This window comes from Pongo pygmaeus, chromosome 17, assembly GCF_028885625.2.
Source record: "Pongo pygmaeus isolate AG05252 chromosome 17, NHGRI_mPonPyg2-v2.0_pri, whole genome shotgun sequence".
NCBI lineage: Eukaryota > Metazoa > Chordata > Mammalia > Primates > Hominidae > Pongo > Pongo pygmaeus.
The window spans coordinates 32,639,444-32,665,732 of record NC_072390.2 but is presented as its reverse complement, the minus strand read 5'-3'; the positions used below and the strand labels follow the sequence as shown (position 1 = coordinate 32,665,732).

Genomic DNA, 26,289 nt, shown 5'->3' with positions numbered 1-26,289 from the left:
TTTTTTTTTTTTTGGAGATGGAGTCTTGCTCTGTCGCTCAGGCAGGAGTGCGGTGGTGCGATCTTGGCTCACTGCAACCTCTGCCTCCCTGGTTCAAGCGATTCTCCTGCCTTAGCCTCTGGACTAGCTGGGACTACAGGTGTGCGCCACCACAACTGGCTAATTTTTATATTTTTAGTAGAGACTGGGTTCGCCATGTTGACCAGGCTGGTCTCAAATTTCTGACCTCGGATGATCCGCCCCCTTCAGCCTCCCAAAGTGCTGGGATTACAGGCGTGAGCCACTGTACCTCACCAAGAAAAGGATTTATAGGCATTGATAGAGTGCCTTGAAGGAAGAGAAAAGCAAAGGATTTTATCCAGATTAAAAAAGAGATTCCCTGTAGGCTGGTAAAATGGCCTGGTTCCCCCCTCCCCAAAATACCCATATGTATATATAGGCAAATGGGATTAAAAATAACCCTTGCAAATGGCGCCTATGTCCCAAACAGCACAAAAGCAGCAGGAAGCCACTAGATCTAAAGAGGCTGCCTCGTAGACATGGATGAGCCTCTAACCCTACCACCCAGACGCATCAAACTTGTTAAAACTGGGAATGAGGCTGGGCACAGCGGCTCATGCCTGTAATCCCAGCATTTTGGGAGGCTGAGGTGGGTGGCTCACTTGAGCTCAGGGGTTCAAGACCAGCCTGGACAACATGGTGAAAACCCATCTCTACAAAAAATACAAAAATTAGATGGACATGGTGGTGCACAACCGTGGTCCCAGCTACTCAGGAGGCCGAGGTGGGAAGATGGTTTGAGCCCAGGAAGTAGAGGCTGCAGTGAGCTGAGATCGTGACACTGCACTCCAGCCTGAGAGACAGAATGAGATCCTTTCTCAAAAACAAAAACAAACAAAAACTGGGAATGAAGGAACTCCAAAATGTTCTCTACCAGTTTGGTAGATTTGGGGCTCAAAGTCACAAATTATATTACAGAAAGTATTTTAACTGGCAAAGCCTGAATTCATGTCACTAAAATTGTTCTTATCTCTCCAGAAATAATAAAAATAAATACATTTGAGAACATAGAGGTATTAAAAAAATCACTTTCATCCTGTAGAATTCCCCACAAATGGGCAAAATGAAAAATAACCCCCCAAAATCACTTTCCTTGCCCCCCCCCTTTTTTTTTTTTGAGACAGAGTCTCACTCTATCACCAGGCTGGAATGCAGTGGCACGATCTCAGCTCACTGCAACCTTTGCCTTGCAGGTTCAAGCGATTCTCCCGGGTAGCTGGGACTACAGGAGCACACCACCACACCCAGCTAATTTTTGTATTTTTAGTACAGACGGGGTTTCACCATGTTGGTCAGGATGTTCTCAATCTCTTGAACTTGTGATCCGCCCGTCTCGGCCGCCCAAAGTGCTGGGATTACAGGCGTGAGCCACCATGCCCAGCCCTTGCCCTTTATTTTCTAGGTATTTTTATTTTTTTATAATACGGAATGTTTCACTAATTTGTGTGTCATCCTAGCACAGGGGCCATGCTAATCTTCTCTGTATCATTCCCATTTTAGTATATGTGCTGCCAAAGCAAGCACAATTTTCTAGGTATTTTTATTTGGGGGAAATTTAATCTCATCAGCAAATCCTAACAACACTCCTTTTTTTTTTTCCTTCTTTTTGCCAGCTACCATATATCTGCAATACTTTTTCAAACTCGTCTCATCTCAATATACAGATACAGCGCTATTCTCCGTATCGGGATTTTTGTAAGCCTACCTCTATCGTGGGAGTGGACCACACAGGGGCTTGGCTGCATGACTAGCTTTGGCCAGTGGGACATTAGAAAACATGATGCAGGCCGGGTGCGGTGGATCACACCTGTAATCCCAGCATTTTGGGAGGCTGAGGCAGGTGGATCACTTGAGGTCAGGAGTTGGAGACCAGCCTGGCCAACATGGTGAAATCTCATCTCTACTAAAAATACAAAAATTAGCCCGGTGTGGTGGTGCGCACCTATACTCTCAGCTACTAAGGAAGCTGAGGTGGAAGAATTGTTTGAACTCAGTTCAGGGGCTGCAGTGAGCTGAGACCGCGCACTGCACTCCAGCCTCGGTGACAGGGTGGGACTCTGTCTCAAAAAAAATATATATATATAAAATATATTATATATATTATATATATTTTTTATATATTTTATATATATATAAATTATATATTTTTTTATATATTTTATATATATATATAAATGTGATGCAAGCAGAACTTCCATAAGCACTTGCACACTGGAGCCTTTTCTTTTGGAACGCTGTGACAACCAAGTAAGAAATCAAGCTATGCTATTAGAGATGCCTACTAGAGGAAAATTGAGGCACTCCAACCAACAGCCTTAGCTAACTGCCGGCCATGTGAATGAGGCCACTGTGAGCCATCCAGCCTTGGTGAAGCTACCAGGTGATTGCAGCTGTTGAAGTGATCTCAAGTGAGACCAGCAGAAGATCTATTCAGCTGAGCTTAGCTCAAATTGTCGATCACAAGCAAATAAATGATTCCTGTTTAAGCCACTAAGTTATTTCTATTTTAAAAAATATAAAGCTACGTATTGATCGCTATTCAGCAGTATCTACAAGAAAGTAAACAATACACACTCAGGTAACATACTTATTACTATGGTGTTATTGTTTTTCCTGGCTTCTTCTGAACCAGTAATCTAAATAGTGAAATGATTGATCCTACATGTAATGAATGGATTGAGGTAAAGAAAAAGCATGCAAGTCAAGAGTTTACATTGCAATTGTTCACCCATGTATGCCACCAGGTCTTAGACAGCAACATCTCTAACCATCTATTTAGTTTCATGGGCAAAGACATTCCATGAATTATGACCTTTTGGCCAATATAGCATAAGATTTTCAACTTTTTGTAAAGAAATGGCTCTTTAGAAGGAACCTTTAAATGCTCACTTAGCTAAGCCTTGCTTGGCTAATTAAAACACACCAGTATTGGGCTGAGAGTGGTGGTTTATGTCTGCAATCCCAGCACTTTGGGAGGCTGAGGTGGAAGGATCGCTCAAGGCCAAGAGTTAGAACAGCTTGGAAAAGAAAGCAAGACCCTGTCTCTACAAAGAAATTTTAAAATTAGCTGGGTGTGGTGGCATGTGTCTGTAGTCCCAGCTACTTGGGAGGCTGAGGTGGAAGGATTGCTTGAACCCAGGAGTTCAAGGCTGCAGTTAGCTATAATTGTACCACTGCACACCGTCCTTGGCAACATAACAAGACCCTGTCTCAAAAAAAAAAAAAAAAAAAAAAAGGCACATCAGTATCTGTCTGGTTTCCTTATCTGAGTGCGGAGGTTGTTGGTGATAAAATTTCTCCTTTTAGAAGGTTTTGCAAATAAACTGTTGCTTTTATATGACTATAGCTATAGACATTATGGACTCTGACTTCGCTTCTTTTTTTTTTTGAGATGGAGTTTTGCTCTTATTGCCCAGGCTGGAGTGCAATGATGCAATCTCAGCTCACCGCAACCTCCGCCTCCTGGGTTCAAGTGATTCTCCTGCCTCAGCCTCCCAAGTAGCTAAGATTACAGGCATGCATCACCATGCCCGGCCAATTTTGTGTTTTTAGTGGAGATGGGGTTTCTCCATGTTGGTCAGGCTAGTCTTGAACTCCCAACCTCAGGTGATCCACCCACCTGGCCTCCCAAAGTGCTGGGATTACAGGCATGAGCCACCGAGCCCGGCTCTGATTTGGCTTCTCTAAATTGTCCAATTTAAATTGTTTACATTGTATTTAACTTGGCCAACTAATTACAAATTATTCAATTTGAAACATTGTGGCTTTAGGAAAAATTTTAACTTAAGGTGATCTATTCCTTGGGCTGCTTACAATGATGGCATTCCAGAAGAAAACTTGAATTTACCCATGATTGTGAAATGCTATTTCTTAGTTCATGTAAAAAACAAAACCACAACTATGAATGTGTATATTTACATATACACAAACAAACAAAAATTCAGAATAGCCTTAGGCATTATAGGTTAAACACAAGTTATGATTGAGTAATGATTATGGAAAATGTTCCCAACATTTAGAAAAGAGGAAATAATATACCATGGAACCAAATATTCTTTTCTGGTAAATGAAGCAGCTACAGAAAGCTTTTTCTACTTGTTCAAAAGTAACAAGTGCTATTGATGAAAAAAAACCCAACAAATCCCCAAAACAAACCAACCCCCAAAACTCTCTAGATTCTACTTCAAAACAAGATTTTGAAGTAGAAAATAGATTTCATTAGAAAATAGCTGGCCAGGCAGGGTGGCTCACGTCTGTAGTCCCAGCACTTTTGGGAAGCCAAGGCAGGAGGATCACTTGAGCCCAGAGTTTGGGACCAACCTGGGCAACATAGTGAGACTCTATCTCTATTTTTTAAAAAATAGAATATTTCACACTAATAAGAAAATCAAGACCTAGGTTTTACACACACACACACACACACACACACACACTATATGGCAGTATACTGAAGTGCAACAATTTTTGAGTTTCATTTTCTGGACAGGAATGCCAAGTTAGTCTCTCTTCATAAAAATAATTTGCAATTTGAGGACACTTCGTGTTTGCCTCTTTGCGTTTGCCTCTTTGCCAGCACCAAGTCAGCCTCGTCTGAATCTTTGTGTTCCATTAGAAACATTAATTCTTCACTGTAGTCTGTGGCACCAATTCTTTGCTTAGGATCATGAGTTCTGGCAAAGTCTCCTGGTTCTTCAGTAGCATCCCTTTCATTTGCTGTCATCAGATTCACTATCAGATAAAGATTTCCTTTTTGTACTATCTTTTCCTTTACCAGTTTTTTTGAGGATTAAGAAATAGTTCAATGAACTCAGGAAAATCTAAGTTTTCTTCAGGTTCTCAATTATTGTCAGCAAGTGTAAATCCTTTCTGCTTCAGGGAATATTCCACCTTCCCATTCACCACACCTTGGTGTAGTACTTTTTCCACCACAAAATCCTCAGGCTCTGCTTCATCAGCTTTTATACCCTTTCCATTAAGTCTTTTGTCCCATTTTTTTGCAATGTACAGTGGCCCTCAGTATCCTCGGGTTCCTCATTCCTGGATTCTATCAACCGAGGATAGAACATATTTTAAAATCACAATAAAACAAAAAAAATACAAATGAAAAACAATACAGTATAACAACCATTTACATAGCATTTATACTGTATTAGGTATTATAAGTAATCTAGGATGTAATGTAGATTATATGCAAATACTTCGTTCTTTTATATGAGGGACTTGAGCAGCCTTGGATTTTCCTATCCATGGGGGTCCCGGTCCAGAAACCAATTTCCCAAGGATACCAAAGGACGACCGTAGTTTTACTGGAGGCCATTTTTAATTGCAGACATGAAGAGCTATTGTTCACCATCTCTGAGCTGCACCTGGCCTGGGTCTGTGGCATCTCAGGTCCTGCCTGACTCAAGCTTGAGCTACATGCAAGGAGGAAAGGAATGGGGAACTTCTTCAGGGGCCACTAAGTTTGGGGGAAGTTTGTTATGTAGCAATAAATAACTGATACAAGGCCACTTAAATATTTTACTCTGTAGTAAGATAGCTAATTAAAATAAAAATTAAGAGTCAATTGAAGAGAACTCATTAAGGAACTGTGTCATTTCAAACGCTTTTATTTACTTGTGATGAAAATTAAATAAAGAACAAACTCATCATCTTTCTTTGATGAAAAAATTGTTTGATATTCTGAGAACAAAAGTGATGCTATACAGCCATTAAGAAACTGATTCAGACTCGATATCTCAACAAGGTAAGACATCAATGTTCCCACTAAGAGCTGCCCATAATACTGCAGTACACTTCTCTGGCACCATCAAAAAAAAAAAAAAATCTCTTAGAGATGATCCTGAAATCTCTTCTAAAGACATGAAAGAGGTGCTTGTATAATCTGGTATTACGAAGAAATGAGAAATTGCCCTGATGACCAACCTCCAGCTCTAATCTCAATTTGCTGAAGTAGAGAGGCAATTCATCTTACCCATTAAGTAAGAATTAGAAAAACAATTTGTGTTTTTCTTTGAGTCATTTAACTCAAACACCACTATATAAAGGAATAGAATGAGACATTCGCATGAATTTGAAAGGTAAATAAAACATCAAACTTCAAAGAAATTCCATTAGAATCGGGGGTTACATTTTTTTTTTCTTTTCCTCCACCTCCAACTTAAGGAACATGAACGGCATTTGGCCAGTTTGTCTTTTCAATTTTATCTTCCACCATCTACCGCTCAGTTCTCCCCACTTCCAGCCGAACAATTTATGTTCCCCAAACACGCCTTCACAATTCCGTTCTAGTTGGTGTCTACCTCTAGTATATGTGTAGTCAATTTATACACACATTCCCCACGATCTTGAAGCGTCTTGACATCCACAAGCAAATCTAGGTTTCTAACATAACACTAACTTTGTAAGTCTGTCCATATAAGCTTTTAGCAAACCTAGTAAAACAGAAAACGCACTATTATCCAGGCTTATATTCTGAGATTTGAAAAACCCCTCTATCTGCTACCTTTGGGTTTCTGAATTTACATACCACTCTCACGTATACAATATTCACGATTTCTAAGAATTGGAGAGTAAACCTAGTCCTCTAACAATGGCATTTTATTTGTTGAGTTAGGGCACTACCTGCCCACGATGAGGATAGTTACTGAAACGTTGCCCGGTAATGACGATTAAAGGCTTTTATTGAAAACGTATTAGGCCTTAAGAATTTTGCGAACATCTAATTTAACCCTAGTAACTGTGGCGTGGGTTCTTTCAGAATTTACAGGCACGTGGGAGACCACGAAGCGCAGGTAGCGTGAAAACTAGGGCGCTGGAGTCACCCCCGTACCCCGAATGCCGTCGGCGCTCCAGGGCCCCCAGAGGGTGCGGGCGGGGACGCTGTGACGTCACAGAGTGCCCTTCTGACGTTCTCACGGACCAGCTTTGTCTCGGGGCCCACGCTGGAGCCCACCCAGAACTACTAAGAAATGAGGAGGAAAAAGGGGCGCCGGCTCTCGTAGCGCCTGTTTTCTCGGCAGAGGGACCCACGTGCTCGCTTTGGTGGACTCTGCGCCCGGCGAGTACCGCGGGCCTGAAGCTTCCCGCCGCCGCGTCCACGCGACCCAGCCAGAGAGGGCTCAGCCAACCGGCGCGGCACCTACAAGCTCAGTCGGGATCATGGCGAGGCGGGAAGGCAGCGGGGCCCTTTCCATAGAGAGAACACAGCTCTTCGGGAGATTCCCCCGCTGCCCCCGAGCCCTGCTCTCCCGCCTTGGCTTCTGAGGACTACCCGCAGGGCGCAGGCACCCGCGAAGCATTCAGCCTCCCTCCAACTTCGCGAGGGCCGGGAGGGCGGGTCCCGGGCGCGCGCGCGCGCGCGCGCGGCGAAGCCCCGCCCCTGCCCGCGCGGCCTGCTGGATTCGCCCCACCCCCTCGCCGTCGCCCGCCACCCGCCACCCCTCTTCCTCCTGCGCCACAGTCCCGGCGGCGGCGCTGGTCGCGGGTCGCACCGTGAGGCTCGCGTGGGCGGCGACAGGCGCTAGGCCCGGGCCCGGTGAGGAGCGCGCCGCGCGTCCCCTTCTCCTCAGGAGTGGCGGGCCGCGGAAGTGACGTGGTGCACGGGCAGGAGCGCGTTTGAATCGGTTCCCGGGTGATCCTCGCGCCTGCCGCTGCTCGGCCGCCGCCGCTGAGGAGGAGCTGCAGCGCGCCGGGCCGAGGCCTCGAGCCGCCCGGGGAGCTGGAGCTGAAGGCGCCGCGCGGAGCGCGCACCTCAGCCCTGAGCCCGGCGGCGGCAGGCGTCGCTGTCTTTTCGCTTTCTCACCAATATGGCAGCGGCGGACGGCGGCGGGCCTGGCGGGGCCTCTGTGGGGACTAAGGAGGATGGCGGAGGCGTCGGCCACAGGACGGTGTACTTGTTTGACCGGCGCGAAAAGGAGTCCGAGCTCGGGGACCGGCCTCTGCAGGTCGGGGAGCGCTCGGACTACGCGGGATTTCGCGCCTCTGTGTGTCAGGTACGCGAAGGGGCGAGGAAGGGATGCGCGTGTAGACTTGAGGGGCGGGAGGGTGACGAGAAACTCAACTTGCTCACTGAGGGCAATAAACCTGTCACCCGGTCCTGGTCCTGCGGCCGTGGCTTCCCTCTCCCATGTGCCCGCCATGTCCGTGACCTGGTGGCCGGACGCCTCGGGCGGGCCCGAGCCTCGAAGTGCAGAGCCGGCTCCCCCGTGGCCCTCCCTCTGCCTCCGCTCCTTTTACGGGAGGCCTTGCCGCCCCGGGTTGAGACCTCAGCGTTTGTTGGCCCTGGGCGAGCTTAGCCCGATTGCGGCCCTGCAGTCTAGGGAAAGCTGTTGGTGGTGTCTGTTTTTACTCTGTAACTTTTTTAAAACGAGAGAACGGAGTTAACACCCAGGGGCTCTGTTGTGAGTGTTGCGACGGTGAGAAGTTGTGAAATTCCTGGAGTCGATCTCCCCCAAGTTCATTAGATGATGCGGGGTGTCCCCAGGCTGCCCTGTCAAGATTGCAGGTCCTTCTGGGGCGGGGCGGCGGGGGGGATCCTTCCGCACGGAGACACTTGTCCAAGTCAGCTTTGCAGGTAGAGCTGGCCTGATTGAGCCCTAACCCTTGGGAATTCCTAAACCAAGTCAAAGGTTGGTATGAGTGGCTGTGGAACACCAGAAAACGTACCTATCCCGTGTATTGGTTTGCTTTAAAAATGAACGTGTAGGGAAATCTGCTTTAAACTGTGATGTACTTTATAGATATGAGGTGGTGGCTTTGCCTGAGCTTTGAAGAAGGAATATTGTCATGCTCTGAATTAACCATATGAGGTCCCTTTTTAAGCTGTTAAGAACACTTAGCTTCCAAGGGAAAAAAAGAACTTTGAAGCCGTGTTTTGTCTTGAGGCTGATAGGTTTAGAAATGTTCTAGACCATATAACTGTATGGTTGCTGAAATAATTGAAATTATGATCCGTAGAATGAAAACGATTTGAGAAGTAAGGACTTTCTTTTGTTCACAGCTGTAGTCCCGGCGTCTAGAACTGTGCCTGCCACATTGTAAATGCCCAGGTTAGAATGGATAAATGAATGAAGACAAAAACCTATCCCCTCAAGTTAATTCTGTGCCTGAATGTAGTAGATTCCCGTTGTTTGAAAAGTGAATGAATGCTCATCTTTTTTGTTGAATGCTTTGTATTCAGAACCATTCTACAAAAGGGAAACTTTTTACGTTTATTATGTTTATAGTAAAAATATCAGTACATTAGAGAAAATACGGAACCAGAGGGGGGAAACAAGTAAATCTTTTACTCGCTGTAAAACTACTATATGACTGCTCTTAGCACCTGAGGTTATGTCTTTTCAGCCTTCCTCCTCCTTCCCACTCCATTTTTTAAATTACTAAAATATGTGTTTTATATTCTATTATTTTTTTCACTTAATGTCAGAAGTGTCTTTAAACGTAGGTCTTCAAATCAAAATTTGAAATGGTCCATTTGCTACCACTATTTACATAACCGAATCTCTCCTTTCTGTTGACATTTACATTACTTTTAATTTTTTTGATTTTAAGTAATGCTGTGATAAACATTTTCCCAGGCCCAAATATTCCCGGGCTCAGGTGATCCTCCCAAGTAGCCAGGACTACAGGTGAGCGCCACCATGCCCAGCTATTTTTTTTTTTTTCGTATTTTTCTTACATACGGGGGTTTGGCTGTGTTGCCCAGGCTAGTTTCGAGCTCCTGGGCTCAAGAGATCCACCCGCCTCCCAAAGTGCTGGGATTACTGGCGTGAGCCACTGCAACCGGTGGAAAAACATCTTTGAATACGTAGCCTTTTATGTCTTTATTATTGTTTGCTTAGTTTGAAATCTTAGAACTGGATCAAAGATGAGACACATCTTTAAAGTTCTTGTTTCGTATTTTAAAATTGCTTTTTGAAAATGTTTTGCTACTTTACCCTTCCTCTAGAAATGCACTGTTTCCCTCTTGTGAGATGTCTCAGTAACTCTTAGATAAATAAAGGAAGTATTATTGGCCTTTTATTACAGAAGTATAAACACAGTCGTGGAGATGGTGACTCATTACTCAGATAGTAAAGCTCAAGTTAGTATTCAAACCCAGAACCTCTGTTCATTCTGTTATACTACTCAAATGGCATTCTTTGCTGTAGGGAACAGATGTATTTATTCCTTCCTTCAATATTTCAACTGGAAAACCAAGGAAAATATTTCTTTTAACTAATTCTGTTCCTCCTTCCTCCCACTTTATCCTGCTAGAAAACATTTTAAATTTAGTTAGAAATGAGAGGGACCAACTAGTAAGAAAAAAGAAGGCTGAGAAGGCTAACTTTTTTGTTGTTAGACTTCTTTTAAGCGTTATTAGATTATGCCTCGGATCCCATAACTTTGTCTCCATTACGTACTCGAAGAACTGAATTAAGTCACTGAATTAATAATGTGAGATTACATGGTCAACAAGCAGTGAAACTGGGATTGGAATTTAGGTCAATTTGATTCCAAAGCTTATATATACATATACATATATATATATATTTTTTTTTTTTTTTTTTTTTTTTAAACTACGCCACACTATTTATTAGAACCATCACTTTTGTCCTTAGGGGAAGAGACAATATACTAAAGTTTTTGTTAAAATGTAAATTAAACCAATAAATGTTTGTAGTGTCAGGCAGTATTATGGATAATCCTAAACTGTTACTTATTTATTTATTTTTTTTGAGACGGAGTCTCGCTCTGTTGCCCGGGCTGGAGTGCAGTGGTGCCATCTTGGCTTACTGCAACATCTGCCTCCCAGGTTCAAGTGATTCTCCTGCCTCGGCCTCTTGAGTAGCTGGGATTACAGGTGCCTGCCACCACGCTTGGCTAATTTTTATACTTTTAGTGGAGATGGGGTTTTGCCATGTTGGCCAGGCTGATCTTGAACTCCTGACTTCAGGTGGTCCACCTGCCTTGGCCTCCCAAAGTGCTGGGAATACAGGCATGAGCCACCACACCCAGCTCTAAATTGTTATTTGAATAAAATTCACCTCATGGAAAAGGAGAGGGAAGAAATGGAAAGGGCAAATCTGCAAGAAGCCCTTAGACCTCTGATAAGCAGCTGTTGACTCACCTGAACCCTTGTGGCCTTGAAGAATCAACGATTAGAAGATGACTCATTTGGTTAGTTCTAAAATATGCCCAGATATTAAGTCCTGTGTGTGCATATCCCCCACCACCAATTGGAAGAAATCGTCTACATTTTCCTTTGTGTGGCTCCAATGTTTTTTGTTGTGCGGCTATTCTAGGTGTTTTGTATTTTAATATAAGATTTGCTCATCAATTTCTACAATAAACTTGAGATTTTGAAAAAAAAAAAGAGCAGAAAACAATGGCGTAGCAAGTGCCATAGTAAGGTAACGAAATATAATGGAGCCACATTAAAAGCTGACTAGTTTGCAGAGTTCAGAGCAGTGCTAATTAAGCTGTGTGCTTTCTGACTAATCCATGGATGAAAATTACCTGTTGTTCAGAGATAGTGAAAGAAAATAATTTAAAAAGTAAAATTAACTGATCATTTTGGTAGGTAATCATTTGATGCACTGCAAGTCAGTTAGTCCTTAAATATTTAAGAGAAGTTGGGGATGGCATGGTGGCTTACACCTGTAATGCCAACACTTTGGGAGGCCAAGGCGGGTGGATCACCTGAGGTCAGGAGTTAGAGATCAGCCTGGCCAACATGGTGAAACCCCGTCTCTACTAAAAATACAAATATTAGCCAGATCTGGTGGCGGGTGCCTGTAATCCCAGCTACTCGAGAGGCTGAGGCAGGGAGAATTACTTGAATCCGGGAGTCGGAAGTTGCAGCGAGCTGAGAACGCACCGCTGCACTCTAGCCTGGGTGGCAGAGCGAGACTGTGTCTCAAAAAACAAACAAACAATAATAAAATACTTAGAAAAATTGTGAATTCAAGATATAATTTTTATAGATGAAGCAGGGAAAACAAAGATAGTTTATTTGTCTTAATTAAATAATAATAAATTTATAGATTAAAAATCCATGTTTTTTTTTTTTTGAGATGGGAGTTTCACTCTTGTCACCCAGGCTGGAGTGCAGTGGCGCAATCTTGGCTTACTGCAACCTCCGCTTCCCAAGTTCAAGCGATTCTTCTGCTTCAGCCTTCCATATAGCTGGGATTACAGGCACCAGCCATCATGCCTGGCTAATTTTTGTATTTTTAGTAGAGATGGGATTTTACCATGTTGGCCAGGGTGGTCTGGAACTCCTGATCTCAGGTGATCTACCCACCTCAGCCTCCCAAAGTGCTGGGATTACAGGCATGAGCCACCATGCCCCCTGAAAAATCCATGGATATTTAATATGGATGAAAAATCCATGGATATTTCATATGGATTTTTGATGTGGATTAAAAACCATGGATTTTTAATATGGATTAATTTTAAAGTTTATTGCAGCACTATTTACAATAGTAAAGACTTGGGACCAACACAAATGCCTATCGATGATCAACTGGATGAAGATAATGTGGCACATATACACCATGGAATACTATGCAGCCATAAAAAAGAATGAGATCATGTCCTTTGCAGGGACATGGATGAAGCTGGAAGCCATCATTCTCAGCAAACTAACACAGGAACACAAAACCAAACACTGCATGTTCTCACTCATAAGTGGGAGTTGAACAATGAGAACACAGGAACATAGGGAGGGGAACATCACACACGGGGACCTGTTGGTAGGGTAAGAGGCAAGGAGAGGGAGAGCATTAGGACAAATACCTAATGCATGTGGGGCTTAGATCCTAGATGACGGGTTGATAGGTGTGGCAAACCACCATGGCACATGTATATCTATGTAACAAACCTGCATGTTCTGCACATGTATCCAGGAACTTAAAAAAAAAAAAAGATAGTTTGTGTGTGTTAATTGAATAATAGTAGATTTATAGATTAAAAATCTATGGGTTTTTAATATGGATTAAAAATCTGTGGGTTTTTAAAATGGATTAAAAATCTGTAGGTTTTTAAAATGGATTAAAAATCTGTGGGTTTTTAAAATGGATTAAAAATCTGTGGGTTTTTAAAATGGGTTAAAAATCTGTGGGTTTTTAAAATGGGTTAAAAATCTGTGGGGTTTTAATATGGGTTAAAAATCAAAAGAAAATGAACTACTTGCTCCAGTGCAGGAAAATACAGGCAAAACTGGATATAATTAGATGGTCAGGAACGATAACCCAGTTGCCATTGTTTGAAGAAGAGAATAAGGTGCTAGCATTCCTATCCGTAAATAATTTGACAGCTAGGAAATAGGGGGCGTCTTCTATGTAGTTAGTGAAGGCTAAATGAAGTATTATATGCAATTATCGTAGAAGAGTACTCAAAAAATCTGTAAAAAATAAAAAATAATAGACTTATGTGGGATTATATGGAATAATTAGATATATGTTTAGGTGAACATAGATCTTAAAAAAATCATTTGCACATAGTTTTTCAGTAACTACAGGATGCATAATTACGTGATTTAACAAGTGGGACATTGGCCAGGCCTGGTGGCTCATGCCTCTAATCCCAGCACTTTGGGAGGCCAAGGCAGGGAGATCATCTGAGGTCAGAAGTTTGAGACCAGCTGGCCACCATGGTGAAACTCTCTCTACTAAAAATACAAAAATTAGCCAGGTGTGGTGGCGTACGCCTGTAGTCCCAGCTGCTTGAGAGGCAGAGGCAGGAGAATGGTGTGAACCTGGGAGGTGGAGCTTACAGTGAGCTGAGATTGCGCCATTGCACTCCAGCCTGTGCAACAGAGCAAGACTCCGTCTCAACAACAATAACAAAAACCAAAAAAAAAAAAAAAAAAATTGGGACATCATAGAAATAAGAAAGTAGTAATGAATTAAAAAATACACAACTGTCATGGCTATATGAAACCTAATAAAAATCTGTAAGGTCATTTTTGTCTCTGTTAAACAAATAGAATCTTCCCAGTCAGTTTAAGTTCATAGCTTTATTTCTCTAGGGTGGAATTGCATGGAATATGAGTATCTTTTAAGTTTACTAAAGTATGCCAAATTAATTAGTTTCTTTATGTTTGACTTTTTTTCAGTCATATCAGCAGTGTGTAAGGTACCTATTTCTCTGTACAGAGGTCTACACTTGATGGGCTCAGAATTTAACACTTTTGCCTACCTGATGATAATAAGTTATATTAATTTCTCTGATAACTAGTGATGTTGATCTTTTTATGTTGTCTGGTCTTTTTATTTATGACTTGTGCTATTTGCATCTTTTGAGACAGGGTCTCACTCAAAAGTCACCCAAGCTGGAGTGCAGTAGTGTGTGATCATGGCTCACTGCAGCCTTGGCCTGCCAGGCTCAGGGGATCCTCCAACCTGAGCCTCTTGAGTGGTTGTGACTACACCTGTGCACCACCATGCCGAGCTATTTTTTTTTTTCCATTTTTTGTAGAGATGGGGTTTTACCACATTGCCTAGGCTGGTCTTGAACTCCTGAGCTCAAGCAGTCCACCCACCTTGGCCTCCCAGAGTGCTGGGATTACAGCCGTGAACCACTGTGCCTGGCCCACTGTTTGTACCTTTTCAGAAATCCCTTTATGCTCACTCAAAATTATTTCCCTTTGTATTCTTTTACAATTTTGGGCTAATGTACAGCTGCTTTAATTCTCCTGGAATTTATTTTTGTCTAAGTTAAGGTGTGGATTTTATCTGTTTCCGTGTTGAGACAACTAGTTGTCATAATATCATTCATTGGATAGTTTATTCTTTCCCCACTAATTTGTAATGTCACCTCTCTTGTTTGCTAGGCTCTCCATCCATATATATGTGGACCTGTCTCAGGGCCCTCTATTCTCTTCCACTGGTCTATTCCAGGAATTTTTTTTTTTTTTTAAGATGGAGTCTCGCTCTGTCGCCCAGGCTGGAGTGCAGTGGCGCGATCTCATTTCACTGCCAGCTCCGCCTCCCATGTTCATGCCATTCTCTCCTTCTTCAGCCTCCCGAGTAGCTGGGACTACAGGCGCCTGCCACCACGCCCGGCTAATTTTTTTGTACTTTTAGTAGAGATGAGGTTTCACCGTGTTAGCCAGAATGATCTTGATCTCCTGCCCTCGTGATCCACCCTCCTCAGCCTCCCAAAGTGCTGGGATTACAGGCTTGAGCCACCGCACCCGGCCTATTCCAGGATATTTTAAAGTAGAAATTTTCTTATGAAAAGCTTCAGACACATACAAAGAGAGAATCATGTTATGAACCCCAGTGTACTCATCCAGATTCAAGTTAACAGGAATTTACCACACTAGCATCATTTTTGTTTTTGTAATGTATTTAAGGCATATTCTAGGTCTTAGGTCATTTCACCCCATATGCTTCAGCATGAATATGTATTATCAAACCATTAAAATTAAGCATTTTTAATATTGTCTAATGTCCCTGTCCATATTGAGTTCTCTGAATGTTTAAAAGTATCTTTTTATAGTTGGTTTGTTTAAATCAGGATCTGACATAGTCCTCACATTAAACTTGTTTTTTTGTGTTTCCTAATTTTTTTCAATTTAAAGCATTTGAGCAAATTCCTCCTCCCCCAGTCTCTTTAGTTTTCCTGCAGTTGACCTCTTGAAGAAATCAACTAGGTCTTTAATATTCCACATTATGGATTTGTTTGTGCTCTTTTTTGGTGTTACTTAATTTGTTTTATCTCCATATATATTCTGTAAACTAAAAGTTAGCTTTAAAGCTTGATTTGATTTAGGTTCAGCTTCTTTGGGGTCAGGAGGCAAAGAATGCTTTATAGGTAGTACTGATACTTCATATGGCATTACATTGGGAGGCACATGATGTGTGGGTGTTTCACCCACTCATAGCAATGCTAACATTAAAATCTTGGGATTCACGTGATTTCAGCAGGATTCCTCCATAAGGAAGTTTTGATCTGATTTGCCATTCCTCCTGTGTTTATTAGCTGGAATTCTTTAAGGAACAACTTTGCCTCATCAGCCAGAGCTATTTTGGTTATCCTGAAGTATCATTGATACAAGAAAAGCAGTGTAAATAATTTGTTCTTTCCCTTTAATTTGTCAATGTTCAGAGTAAGAAGTTGGTGCCCTAGCTCATCCAAGTGGTGAGCAATAATGGTTTTTATTAATATCATTTTTGAAGATTTGAGTATTACTAGTCTAGATTTTTTAGCTGTTTTCAATAAGAATGTTAATCTTTAGACTAGTCCATTACTACCTGAAACAGAAGCCTTTTCTCTTGACTATATATTGCTGTATTGTTTCATTTTAGACAGAGCATGTATGTTTTAGTTCTAATGTAAATGAAAATGTTAACTACTTTTCTAATTCTCATTTTTTGATTAATGTGATTTTACAGTTCATGTGTTAGTTGGTCATTTGTATTTTCTCCTTTTCATTTTTTTGTGTTTTTACTTTTTCTCTTTGTTGATCCTTGTCAACCTTTTGTTTCTTGTTGCAATTTCCCTCTAATTTTTTTTTTTTTTCTTTGAGACGGAGTCTTGTTCTGTTGTTCAGGCTGGAGTGCAGTGGCATGACCTTGGCTCACTGCAACCTCCGCCTCCCCAGTTCAAGTGATTCTCCTGCCTTGGCCTCCTGAGTAGCTGGGATTACAGGTGTGTGCCACCACACCTGGCTAATTTTTGTATTTTTAGTAGAGACGGGGTTTCACTATGTTGGTCGGGCTGGTCTCGAACTCCTGACCTTGTGATCCGACGGCCTCAGCCTCCCAAAGTGCTGGGATTACAGGTGTGAGCTACCATGCCCAGCCAGTTTCCCTCTAATTTATAATTTGCTTTAATTTTTAAAGTTATTCATTTGAATGGACCTGTATGTCTTACAAAGCATGGCTATTCTTCCCTCCGTGCTATAAAATGCTAACTTCTGTTTTCTTCTATTTTGTTTTTGCATACTTAAATATCTAGTCTATATGAACATGAGTTATGTTAAAGCTTTGTTCCAAATAAGTTGATAACTTGTAGGTTGGTATGAAATACTATGTCTTTTGTCTGGGTGGGTCCTGCTGATGATGTTAAAATGCTTTTAAAACGTTCCACCTAATCACTAGTGTTCCTAGGTTGCTTATAGTAGCAGAAAAAATGACCTTGTTAAGTAAGTAATTTATATAGATTTATGCACTATTAATTATGCAAAGGCAAAATTTAGATATACTGAGTTTTATATTTCCTAGCTAAATGTAGTAATTACAGAATTATAATGTACTATCAATATTTTCATATTTTTATAAATTTGAATAATACATTTATTTCCTTTGTGTAATAAGTGATTTTATTTCTTATTTTGGATAGACACTTGGCATTTCACCTGAAGAAAAATTTGTTATTACAACAACAAGTAGGAAAGAAATTACCTGTGATAATTTTGGTAGGTAAACAGTGTTACTAAGTTCATGCTTTTATATTTAATAAGGTCTAGTACATGATATAGCAATAACTTTTATTAGATATGCATCTAAATCTGTTGATGATTTTTGTTAATTTGTTGGGATGAGGGAGGAAACTGGCTATATGTGCGTAGTTTGCACAGAGGTTATATTTTTCAAGCTTGATTATAGAAAAATAGTTGATATCAGTTATGGCTACAGAAGATGATTCTGCCTAGCACAAATCTTCTGAAGCTAATTTTCCTAACCAACTTGGATTATTCCATTATCTTTTTTTAACCTAATTAGTTTTCCAAGACTTGCTGGTTTTTCATGCTTGATTCCATCTGAATTTAACCATTCTCCATTCATGTTGACACTACTCTATTTTAGATTCTCGTCTGATTTCCTGTGATAGTTTAACTTATTAAGAATTGTTTCAAATGAATGGAAGTATTTGTGCTTGTTTCATTAATATCCTTAACATGACTTTGCTTACAGGTAGATGATTGGGGTTTTTTCTTTACCATCATTAAAGATATTTCATAGATAGAATTTGTATATTCACAATTAGAAGTTCATTGAGTTTCTGATGTTGACCTAGCACTTACGATTTTCACTCTTGATTACAGATGAAACTGTTAAAGATGGAGTCACCTTATACCTGCTACAGTCAGTCAATCAGTTACTACTGACAGCTACGAAAGAACGAATTGACTTCTTACCTCACTATGACACACTGGTTAAAAGTGGCATGTATGAATATTATGCCAGTGAAGGACAAAATCCTTTGCGTAAGTATCCCATTCGTACTAATTTTGATAAACTATTACCTGCCTTTATCCCCTGATCACATATCCCATTCCTTCACTTTTTATAAATCTTCTTATTACACTTTATTAGAAGACCACTCGTTTTCTTTCTTACTCAAATTCATCACGGTATTATTATGTCTTCTACCTATGTCATCTTCAGTGAAAAAAAACTCTCCTTTAAAGCTAACCTACTAGTAGAACTTTTCTTGTCAACTCATAAGGGGTCTTGTACCTATACAGCTTTGCATCTCCTGTATACTCTCTTCTCCTGATTTCCTGGCCTCCCATAGACCTTTCCCAATTAAGAAAATACTTGTTTTACTTTGCAAATACATATAGCTAGATTGCGTAAATAAGAAGTTTGTGTCCATATTTCCATGTCTTTATCATTTCCTTCTACCTTTACTACTTGCTAGTTTCTGTCCTTTCTCTGGACCATTTGCTAGTGATCTTTACAAATCGATTAGTTTACTGAATCCTCTCTTTCAGGACTTGCCAAAGTGTCTAATACTACTTACATGTTCATCGTAAACTTTTGTATTAAAATTATTTTTTTCTCATTATATGTGTATTCTTGTTTGCAGGAAATTAGAAAACATAGATAAGCAAATAGAACATAAAGAATATCTCTACTACCCAGACATAACCACCACTAACACTTTGGTGTTTATCATTTCAGACCTTTTCATATTATTTGATTTTTAATGGTTTTATATGGTGCATACTTCTTTAACCTACATTTTGTTTAAAAATAAAGTGAATATCTTTTAATATATATGTCTCCGTATATTTTGATAATATTTAGGTAATATAATTTATTTGAACAGTATTCTTTTTCTTTGTTTTTTTTTTTTTTTTTTTTGAGACAGAGTCTCTCTCTGTCACCCAGGCTGGAGTGCAGTGGTGTGATCTTGGCTCACTACAACCTCTGCCTCCTGAGTTCAAGTGATTCTCCTGCCTCTGCCTCCCGAGTAGCTGGGATTACAGGCAGGCACCACCATGCCTGGCTAATTTTTGTATTTTTAGTAGAGACGGAGTTTCACCATGTTGACCAGGCTGGTCTTGAACTCCTGACCTCAAGTGATCCTCCCGCCTCGGCCTCCCAAAGTGCTGGGATTACAGGTATAAGCCGCCGTGCCCGGTCTCAACAGTGTTCTTCTATTAGACATTTAGGTTGTTTTTAATTTTGTTATGGTTACAAATGACTCTGAATGTTCTTGTGACTAAATCTTTGTGTGCTTTCTTAACTCTACCACTACTATCATTACTATTGGCTACAGTGCCAGGCATTGTACCAAGTACTTATGAGCATTGTACCAAGTACTTATGAGCATTGTCTCATTTACTCCTTAATCCTGTGTGGTAGCTAATGTTAGGAAATAATATAGGTAAAGATCCTGTTTTGCAGAATTAACTGGGGCTAAGAGATTTTAGGTAACTTGCCACACTACTAGTGAGTAGTGGAGCCAGCATTTAAACTTTAGGAGAGTGACTTCAGAGCTTGAATATATAACTAGTACATTTATTACCTCTCATGTTGTTCTTTTTGTACAAAAAAGCTCTTCTCCCATCTTAGAAACACTAAAGTCTTACTTCCTTCACTGGCTACTGCCTAAAATTTATTGATCCTGTTTATAGCAAAACTCCTCCAGAGAGTTGAATGCATTCGCTATCAGCAGTCCTTCTCTTCCTCCCATTCTTTCCTACTCTGACCAGACGTTTTCGCCTACCACTCTACTGTACCCATGCTCTTATGGTCACCAACAACTAAATCCAGTGATCAATTTTTAATTTTCAGTTCTAATTTTTCTTGAAGTGTTACTTGACATTGTTTTGTCACTTCTTCCTTTTTGAGATACTTTTTTCACTTGACTTTCGAGGGTCCATATTCTTGATTTTCTTCCTTTTTGCAGTGACATGACCACAGCACACTGTAGCCTCAAACTCCTAAGCTTAAACAATCCCCCTGCCTCAGTCTCCTAAATGACTAGGACTGCAAGTGCTTACCACCATGCCCAGCTAATTAAGAAAAAAAAAAATTGTAGCTGGATGCAGTAGCTCATACCTGTAATCCCAGCACTTTGAGAGTTTGAGGCAGGAAGATCACTTGAGACCAGGACTTTAGGACCAGCCTGGGGGACATAATATGACCCCATCTTTACAAAAAAATACAGGAATTATTTGGACATTTTGGTGCATGCCTTGCTTAGCTACTTGGGAGGCAGAGGCAGGGGGATTGCTTGAGTGAGCCAAGGAATTCGAGGCTATAGTGAGCTATGACTGCACCCCTGCACTCAGTCTGGGCAACAGAGTGAGACTCTCTCTCTAAAAATTAAAAATAATAAAATTTTCTTTGTAGAGATGGAGTCTCACTATGTTGCCCAGGCTGGTCTTGAATTGCTGGCCTCAAATTATTCTCCAGCCTTGGTCTCTCAGAGCCCTGGGATTATAAGCACCTTGATTTTCTTCTTACCTCACTGCCTGCCCTTTCTTCTCTCCCCACCTTATTAATGTTGAAGTGCCTTGGGGCTTAGTTCTTGCCCTTTATGTTGTATCTTACTTCCTCACTTGGTGATCAGGTCCTATCTCGTGGTTCTAAATAACATCATTATGGAAGTGACTCTCACAAGGAAGAGGTAAGAAATGGTCATTTTTAGTTAAATATTGAAAATGGTGCTTGTAGAGGGGGGGAGGAGCCAAGATGGCCGAATAGGAACAGCTCCGGTCTACAGCTCCCAGCGCGAGCGACGCAGAAGACGGGTGATTTCTGCATTTCCATCTGAGGTACCGTGTTCATCTCACTAGGGAGTGCCAGACAGTGGGCGCAGGTCAGTGGGTGAGCACACCGTGCGCCAGCCGAAGCAGGGGTGAGGCATTGCCTCACTCGGGAAGCGCAAGGGGTCAGGGAGTTCCCCTTCCAGGGGTGACAGACGGCACCTGGAAAATCGGGCCACTCCCACCCGAATACTGTGCTTTTCCGACGGGCTTAGGAAACGGTGCCCCAGGAGAGTATAGCCCGCACCTGGCTCAGAGGGTCCTACGCCCACGGAGTCTCGCTGATTGCTAGCACAGCAGTCTGAGATCAAACAGCAAGTCGGCAGCGAGGCTGCGGGAGGGGCGCCCGCCATTGCCCAGGCTCGCTTAGGTAAACAAAGCAGCCTGGAAGCTTGAACTGGGTGGAGCCCACCACAGCTCAAGGAGGCCTGCCTGCCTCTGTAGGCTCCACCTCTGGGGGCAGGACACAGACAAACAAAAAGACAGCAGTAACCTCTGCAGACTTAAATGTCCCTGTCTGACAGCTGTGAGGAGAGCAGTGGTTCTCCCAGCACGCAGCTGGAGATCTGAGAACGGGCTGACTGCCTCAAGTGGGTCCCTGACCCCTGACCCCCGAGCAGCCTAACTGGGAGGCACCCCCCAGCAGGGGCAGACTGACACCTCGCACGGCCGGCCAGGTACTCCAACAGACCTGCAGCTGAGGGTTCTGTCTGTTAGAAGGAAAACTAACAGAAAGGACATCCACACCAAAAACCCATCTGTACATCACCATCATCAAAGACCAAAAGTAGATAAAACCACAAAGATGGGGAAAAAACAGAGCAGAAAAACTGGAAACTCTAAAAACCAGAGTACCTCTCCTCCTCCAAAGGAACGCAGTTCCTCACCAGCAACGAAAAAAGCTGGACGGAGAATGACTTTGACGAGCTGAGAGAAGAAGGCTTCAGACGATCAAATTACTCCGAGCTACGGGAGGATATTCAAACCAAAGGCAAAGAAGTTGAAAACGTTGAAAAAAATTTAGAAGAATGTATAACTAGAATAACCAATACAGAGAAGTGCTTAAAGGAGCTGATGGAGCTGAAAACCAAGGCTCGAGAACTACGTGAAGAATGCAGAAGCCTCAGGAGCCGATGCGATCAAATGGAAGAAAGGGTATCAGCCCTGGAAGATGAAATGAATGAAATGAAGCGAGAAGGGAAGTTTAGAGAAAAAAGAATAAAAAGAAATGAGCAAAGCCTCCAAGAAATGTGGGACTATGTGAAAAGACCAAATCTACGTCTGATTGGTATACCTGAAAGTGACGGGGAGAATGGAAACAAGTTGGAAAACACTCTGCAGGATATTATCCAGGAGAACTTCCACAATCTAGCAAGGCAGGCCAACATTCAGATTCAGGAAATGCAGAGAACGCCACAAAGATACTCCTCGAGAAGAGCAACTCCAAGACACGTAATTGTCAGATTCACCAAAGTTGAAATGAAGGAAAAAATGTTAAGGGCAGCCAGAGAGAAAGGTCGGGTTACCATCAAAGGGAAGCCCATCAGACTAACAGCAGATCTCTCGGCAGAAACCCTACAAGCCAGAAGAGAGTGGGGGCCAATATTCAACATTCTTAAAGAAAAGAATTTTCAACCCAGAATTTCATATCCTGCCAAACTAAGCTTCATAAGTGAAGGAGAAATAAAATACTTTACAGACAAGCAAATGCTGAGAGATTTTGTCACCACCAGGCCTGCCCTAAAAGAGCTCCTGAAGGAAGCGCTAAACATGGAAAGGCACAACCGGTACCAGCCACTGCAAAATCATACCGAAATGTAAAGAACATCGAGACTAGGAAGAGACTGCATCAACTAACGAGCAAAATATCCAGCTAACATCATAATGACAGGATCAAATTCACACATAACAATATTAACTTTAAATGTAAATGGACTAAATGCTCCAATTAAAAGACACAGACTGGCAAACTGGATAAAGACTCAAGACCCATCAGTGTGCTGTATTCAGGAAACCCATCTCACGTGCAGAGACACACATAGGCTCAAAATAAAAGGATGGAGGAAGATCTACCAAGCAAATGGAAAACAAAAAAAGGCAGGGGTTGCAATCCTAGTCTCTGATAAAACAGACTTTAAACCAACAAAGATCAAAAGAGACAAAGAAGGCCATTACATAATGGTAAAGGGATTAATTCAACAAGAAGAGCTAACTATCCTAAATATATATGCACCCAATACAGGAGCACCCAGATTCATAAAGCAAGTCCTGAGTGACCTACAAAGAGACTTAGACTCCCACACATTAATAACGGGAGACTTTAACACCCCACTATCAACATTAGACAGATCAACGAGACAGAAAGTCAACAAGGATACCCAGGAATTGAACTCAGCTCTGCACCAAGCGGACCTAATAGACATCTACAGAACTCTCCACCCCATATCAACAGAATATACGTTTTTTTCAGCACCACACCACACCTATTCCAAAATTGACCATATACTTGGAAGTAAAGCTCTCCTCAATAAATGTAAAAGAACAGAAATTGTAACAAACTGTCTCTCAGATCACAGTGCAATCAAGCTAGAACTCAGGATTAAGACTCTCACTCAAAACCGCTCAACTACGTGGAAACTGAACAACCTGCTCCTGAATGACTACTGGGTACATAACGAAATGAAGGCAGAAATAAAGATGTTCTTTGAAACCAACGAGAACCAAGACACAACATACTAGAATCTCTGGGATGCATTCAAAGCAGTGTGTAGAGGGAAATTGATAGCACTAAATGCCCACAAGAGAAAGCAGGAAAGATCCAAAATTGACACCCTAACATCACAATTAAAAGAACTAGAAAAGCAAGAGCAAACACATTCAAAAGAGCTAGCAGAAGGCAAGAAATAACTAAAATCAGAGCAGAACTGAAGGAAATAGAGACACAAAAAACCCTTCAAAAAATCAATGAATCCAGGAGCTGGTTTTTTGAAAGGATCAACAAAATTGATAGACTGCTAGCAAGATTAATAAAGAAAAAAAGAGAGAAGAATCAAATAGATGCAATAAAAAATGATAAAGGGGATATCACCACCGATCCCACAGAAATACAAACTACCATCAGAGAATATTACAAACACCTCTATGCAAATAAACTAGAAAATCTAGAAGAAATGGATAAATTCCTCAACACATACACCCTCCCAAGACTAAACCAGGAAGAAGTTGAATCTCTGAATAGACCAATAACAGGAGCTGAAATTGTGGCAATAATCAATAGCTTACCAACCAAAAAAAGTCCAGGTCCAGATGGATTCACAGCCGAATTCTACCAGAGGTACAAGGAGGAGCTGGTACCATTCCTTCTGAAACTATTCCAATCAATAGAAAAAGAGGGAATCCTCCCTAACTCATTTTATGAGGCCAGCATCATCCTGATACCAAAGCCTGGCAGAGACACAACAAAAAAAGAGAATTTTAGACCAATATCCTTGATGAACATTGATGCAAAAATCCTCAATAAAATACTGGCAAACAGAATCCAGCAGCACATCAAAAAGCTTATCCACCATGATCAAGTGGGCTTCATCCCTGGGATGCAAGGCTGGTTCAATATACGCAAATCAATAAATGTAATCCAGCATATAAACAGAACCAAAGACAAAAACCACATGATTATCTCAATAGATGCAGAAAAGGCCTTTGACAAAATTCAACAACCCTTCATGCTAAAAACTCTCAATAAATTAGGAATTGATGGGACGTATCTCAAAATAATAAGAGCTATTTATGACAAACCCACAGCCAATATCATACTGAATGGGCAAAAACTGGAAGCATTCCCTTTGAAAACCGGCACAAGACAGGGATGCCCTCTCTCACCACTTCTATTCAACATAGTGTTGGAAGTTCTGGCCAGGGCAATCAGGCAGGAGAAGGAAATCAAGGGTATTCAGTTAGGAAAAGAGGAAGTCAAATTGTCCCTGTTTGCAGATGACATGATAGTATATCTAGAAAACCCCATTGTCTCAGCCCAAAATCTCCTTAAGCTGGTAAGCAATTTCAGCAAAGTCTCAGGATACAAAATCAATGTGCAAAAATCACAAGCATTCTTATACATCAATAACAGACAAACAGAGAGCCAAATCATGAGTGAACTCCCATTCACAATTGCTTCAAAGAGAATAAAATACCTAGGAATCCAACTTACAAGGGATGTGAAAGACCTCTTCAAGGAGAACTACAAACCACTGCTCAAGGAAATAAAAGAGGATACAAACAAATGGAAGAACATTCCATGCTCATGGGTAGGAAGAATCAATATCATGAAAATGGCCATACTGCCCAAGGTAATTTATAGATTCAATGCCATCCCCATCAAGCTACCAATGACTTTCTTCACAGAATTGGAAAAAACTACTTTAAAGTTCATATGGAACCAAAAAAGAGCCCGCATCACCAAGTCAATCCTAAGCCAAAAGAACAAAGCTGGAGGCATCACACTACCTGACTTCAAACTATACTACAAGGCTACAGTAACCAAAACAACATGGTACTGGTACCAAAACAGAGATATAGATCAATGGAACAGAACAGAGCCATCAGAAATAATGCCACATATCTACAAGTATCTGATCTTTGACAAACCTGACAAAAACAAGAAATGGGGAAAGGATTCCCTGTTTAATAAATGGTGCTGGGAAAACTGGCTAGCCATATGTAGAAAGCTGAAACTGGATCCCTTCCTTACACCTTATACAAAAATCAATTCAAGATGGATTAAAGACTTAAATGTTAGACCTAAAACCATAAAAACCCTAGAAGAAAACGTAGGCATTACCATTCAGGACATAGGCATGGGCAAGGACTTCATGTCTAAAACACCAAAAGCAATGGCAACAAAAGCCAAAATTGACAAATGGGATCTAATTAAATTCAAGAGCTTCTGCACAGCAAAAGAAACTACCATCAGAGTGAACAGGCAACCTACAAAATGGGAGAAAATTTTCGCAACCTACTCATCTGACAAAGGGCTAATATCCAGAATCTAGAATGAACTCCAACAAATTTACAAGAAAAAAACAAACAACCCCATCAAAAAGTCGGCGAAGGACATGAACAGACACTTCTCAAAAGAAGACATTTATGCAGCCAAAAAACACATGAAAAAATGCTCACCATCACTGGCCATCAGAGAAATGCAAATCAAAACCACAATGAGATACCATCTCATA

General features: G+C 41.4%; 1 protein-coding gene, 1 non-coding gene and 1 pseudogene across 2 annotated transcripts in view; 1 reads left to right on the top strand and 2 right to left on the bottom strand.

Moving 5' to 3' along the window:
* Positions 1-1,477: 1,477 nt before the first annotated feature.
* Positions 1,478-1,584, bottom strand: LOC129019242 (U6 spliceosomal RNA). The gene has a single exon (XR_008495573.1). It is a non-coding gene; the product is annotated as a U6 spliceosomal RNA (small nuclear RNA).
* Positions 1,585-2,595: 1,011 nt separating this feature from the next.
* LOC129018758 (chromobox protein homolog 3-like) lies at positions 2,596-5,377 on the bottom strand (annotated as a pseudogene).
* Positions 5,378-6,215: 838 nt separating this feature from the next.
* SMCHD1 (structural maintenance of chromosomes flexible hinge domain containing 1) overlaps positions 6,216-26,289 on the top strand; it is a 160,254-nt gene continuing 140,180 nt past the window's right edge. Inside the window, exons 1-3 of the mRNA XM_054460294.2 lie at positions 6,216-8,054; positions 17,395-17,470; positions 18,101-18,262. Of these exons, the coding sequence (XP_054316269.1) occupies positions 7,869-8,054; positions 17,395-17,470; positions 18,101-18,262 (424 nt within the window). The 5' untranslated portion in view covers positions 6,216-7,868. The remainder of the gene's footprint in view (positions 8,055-17,394; positions 17,471-18,100; positions 18,263-26,289) is intronic.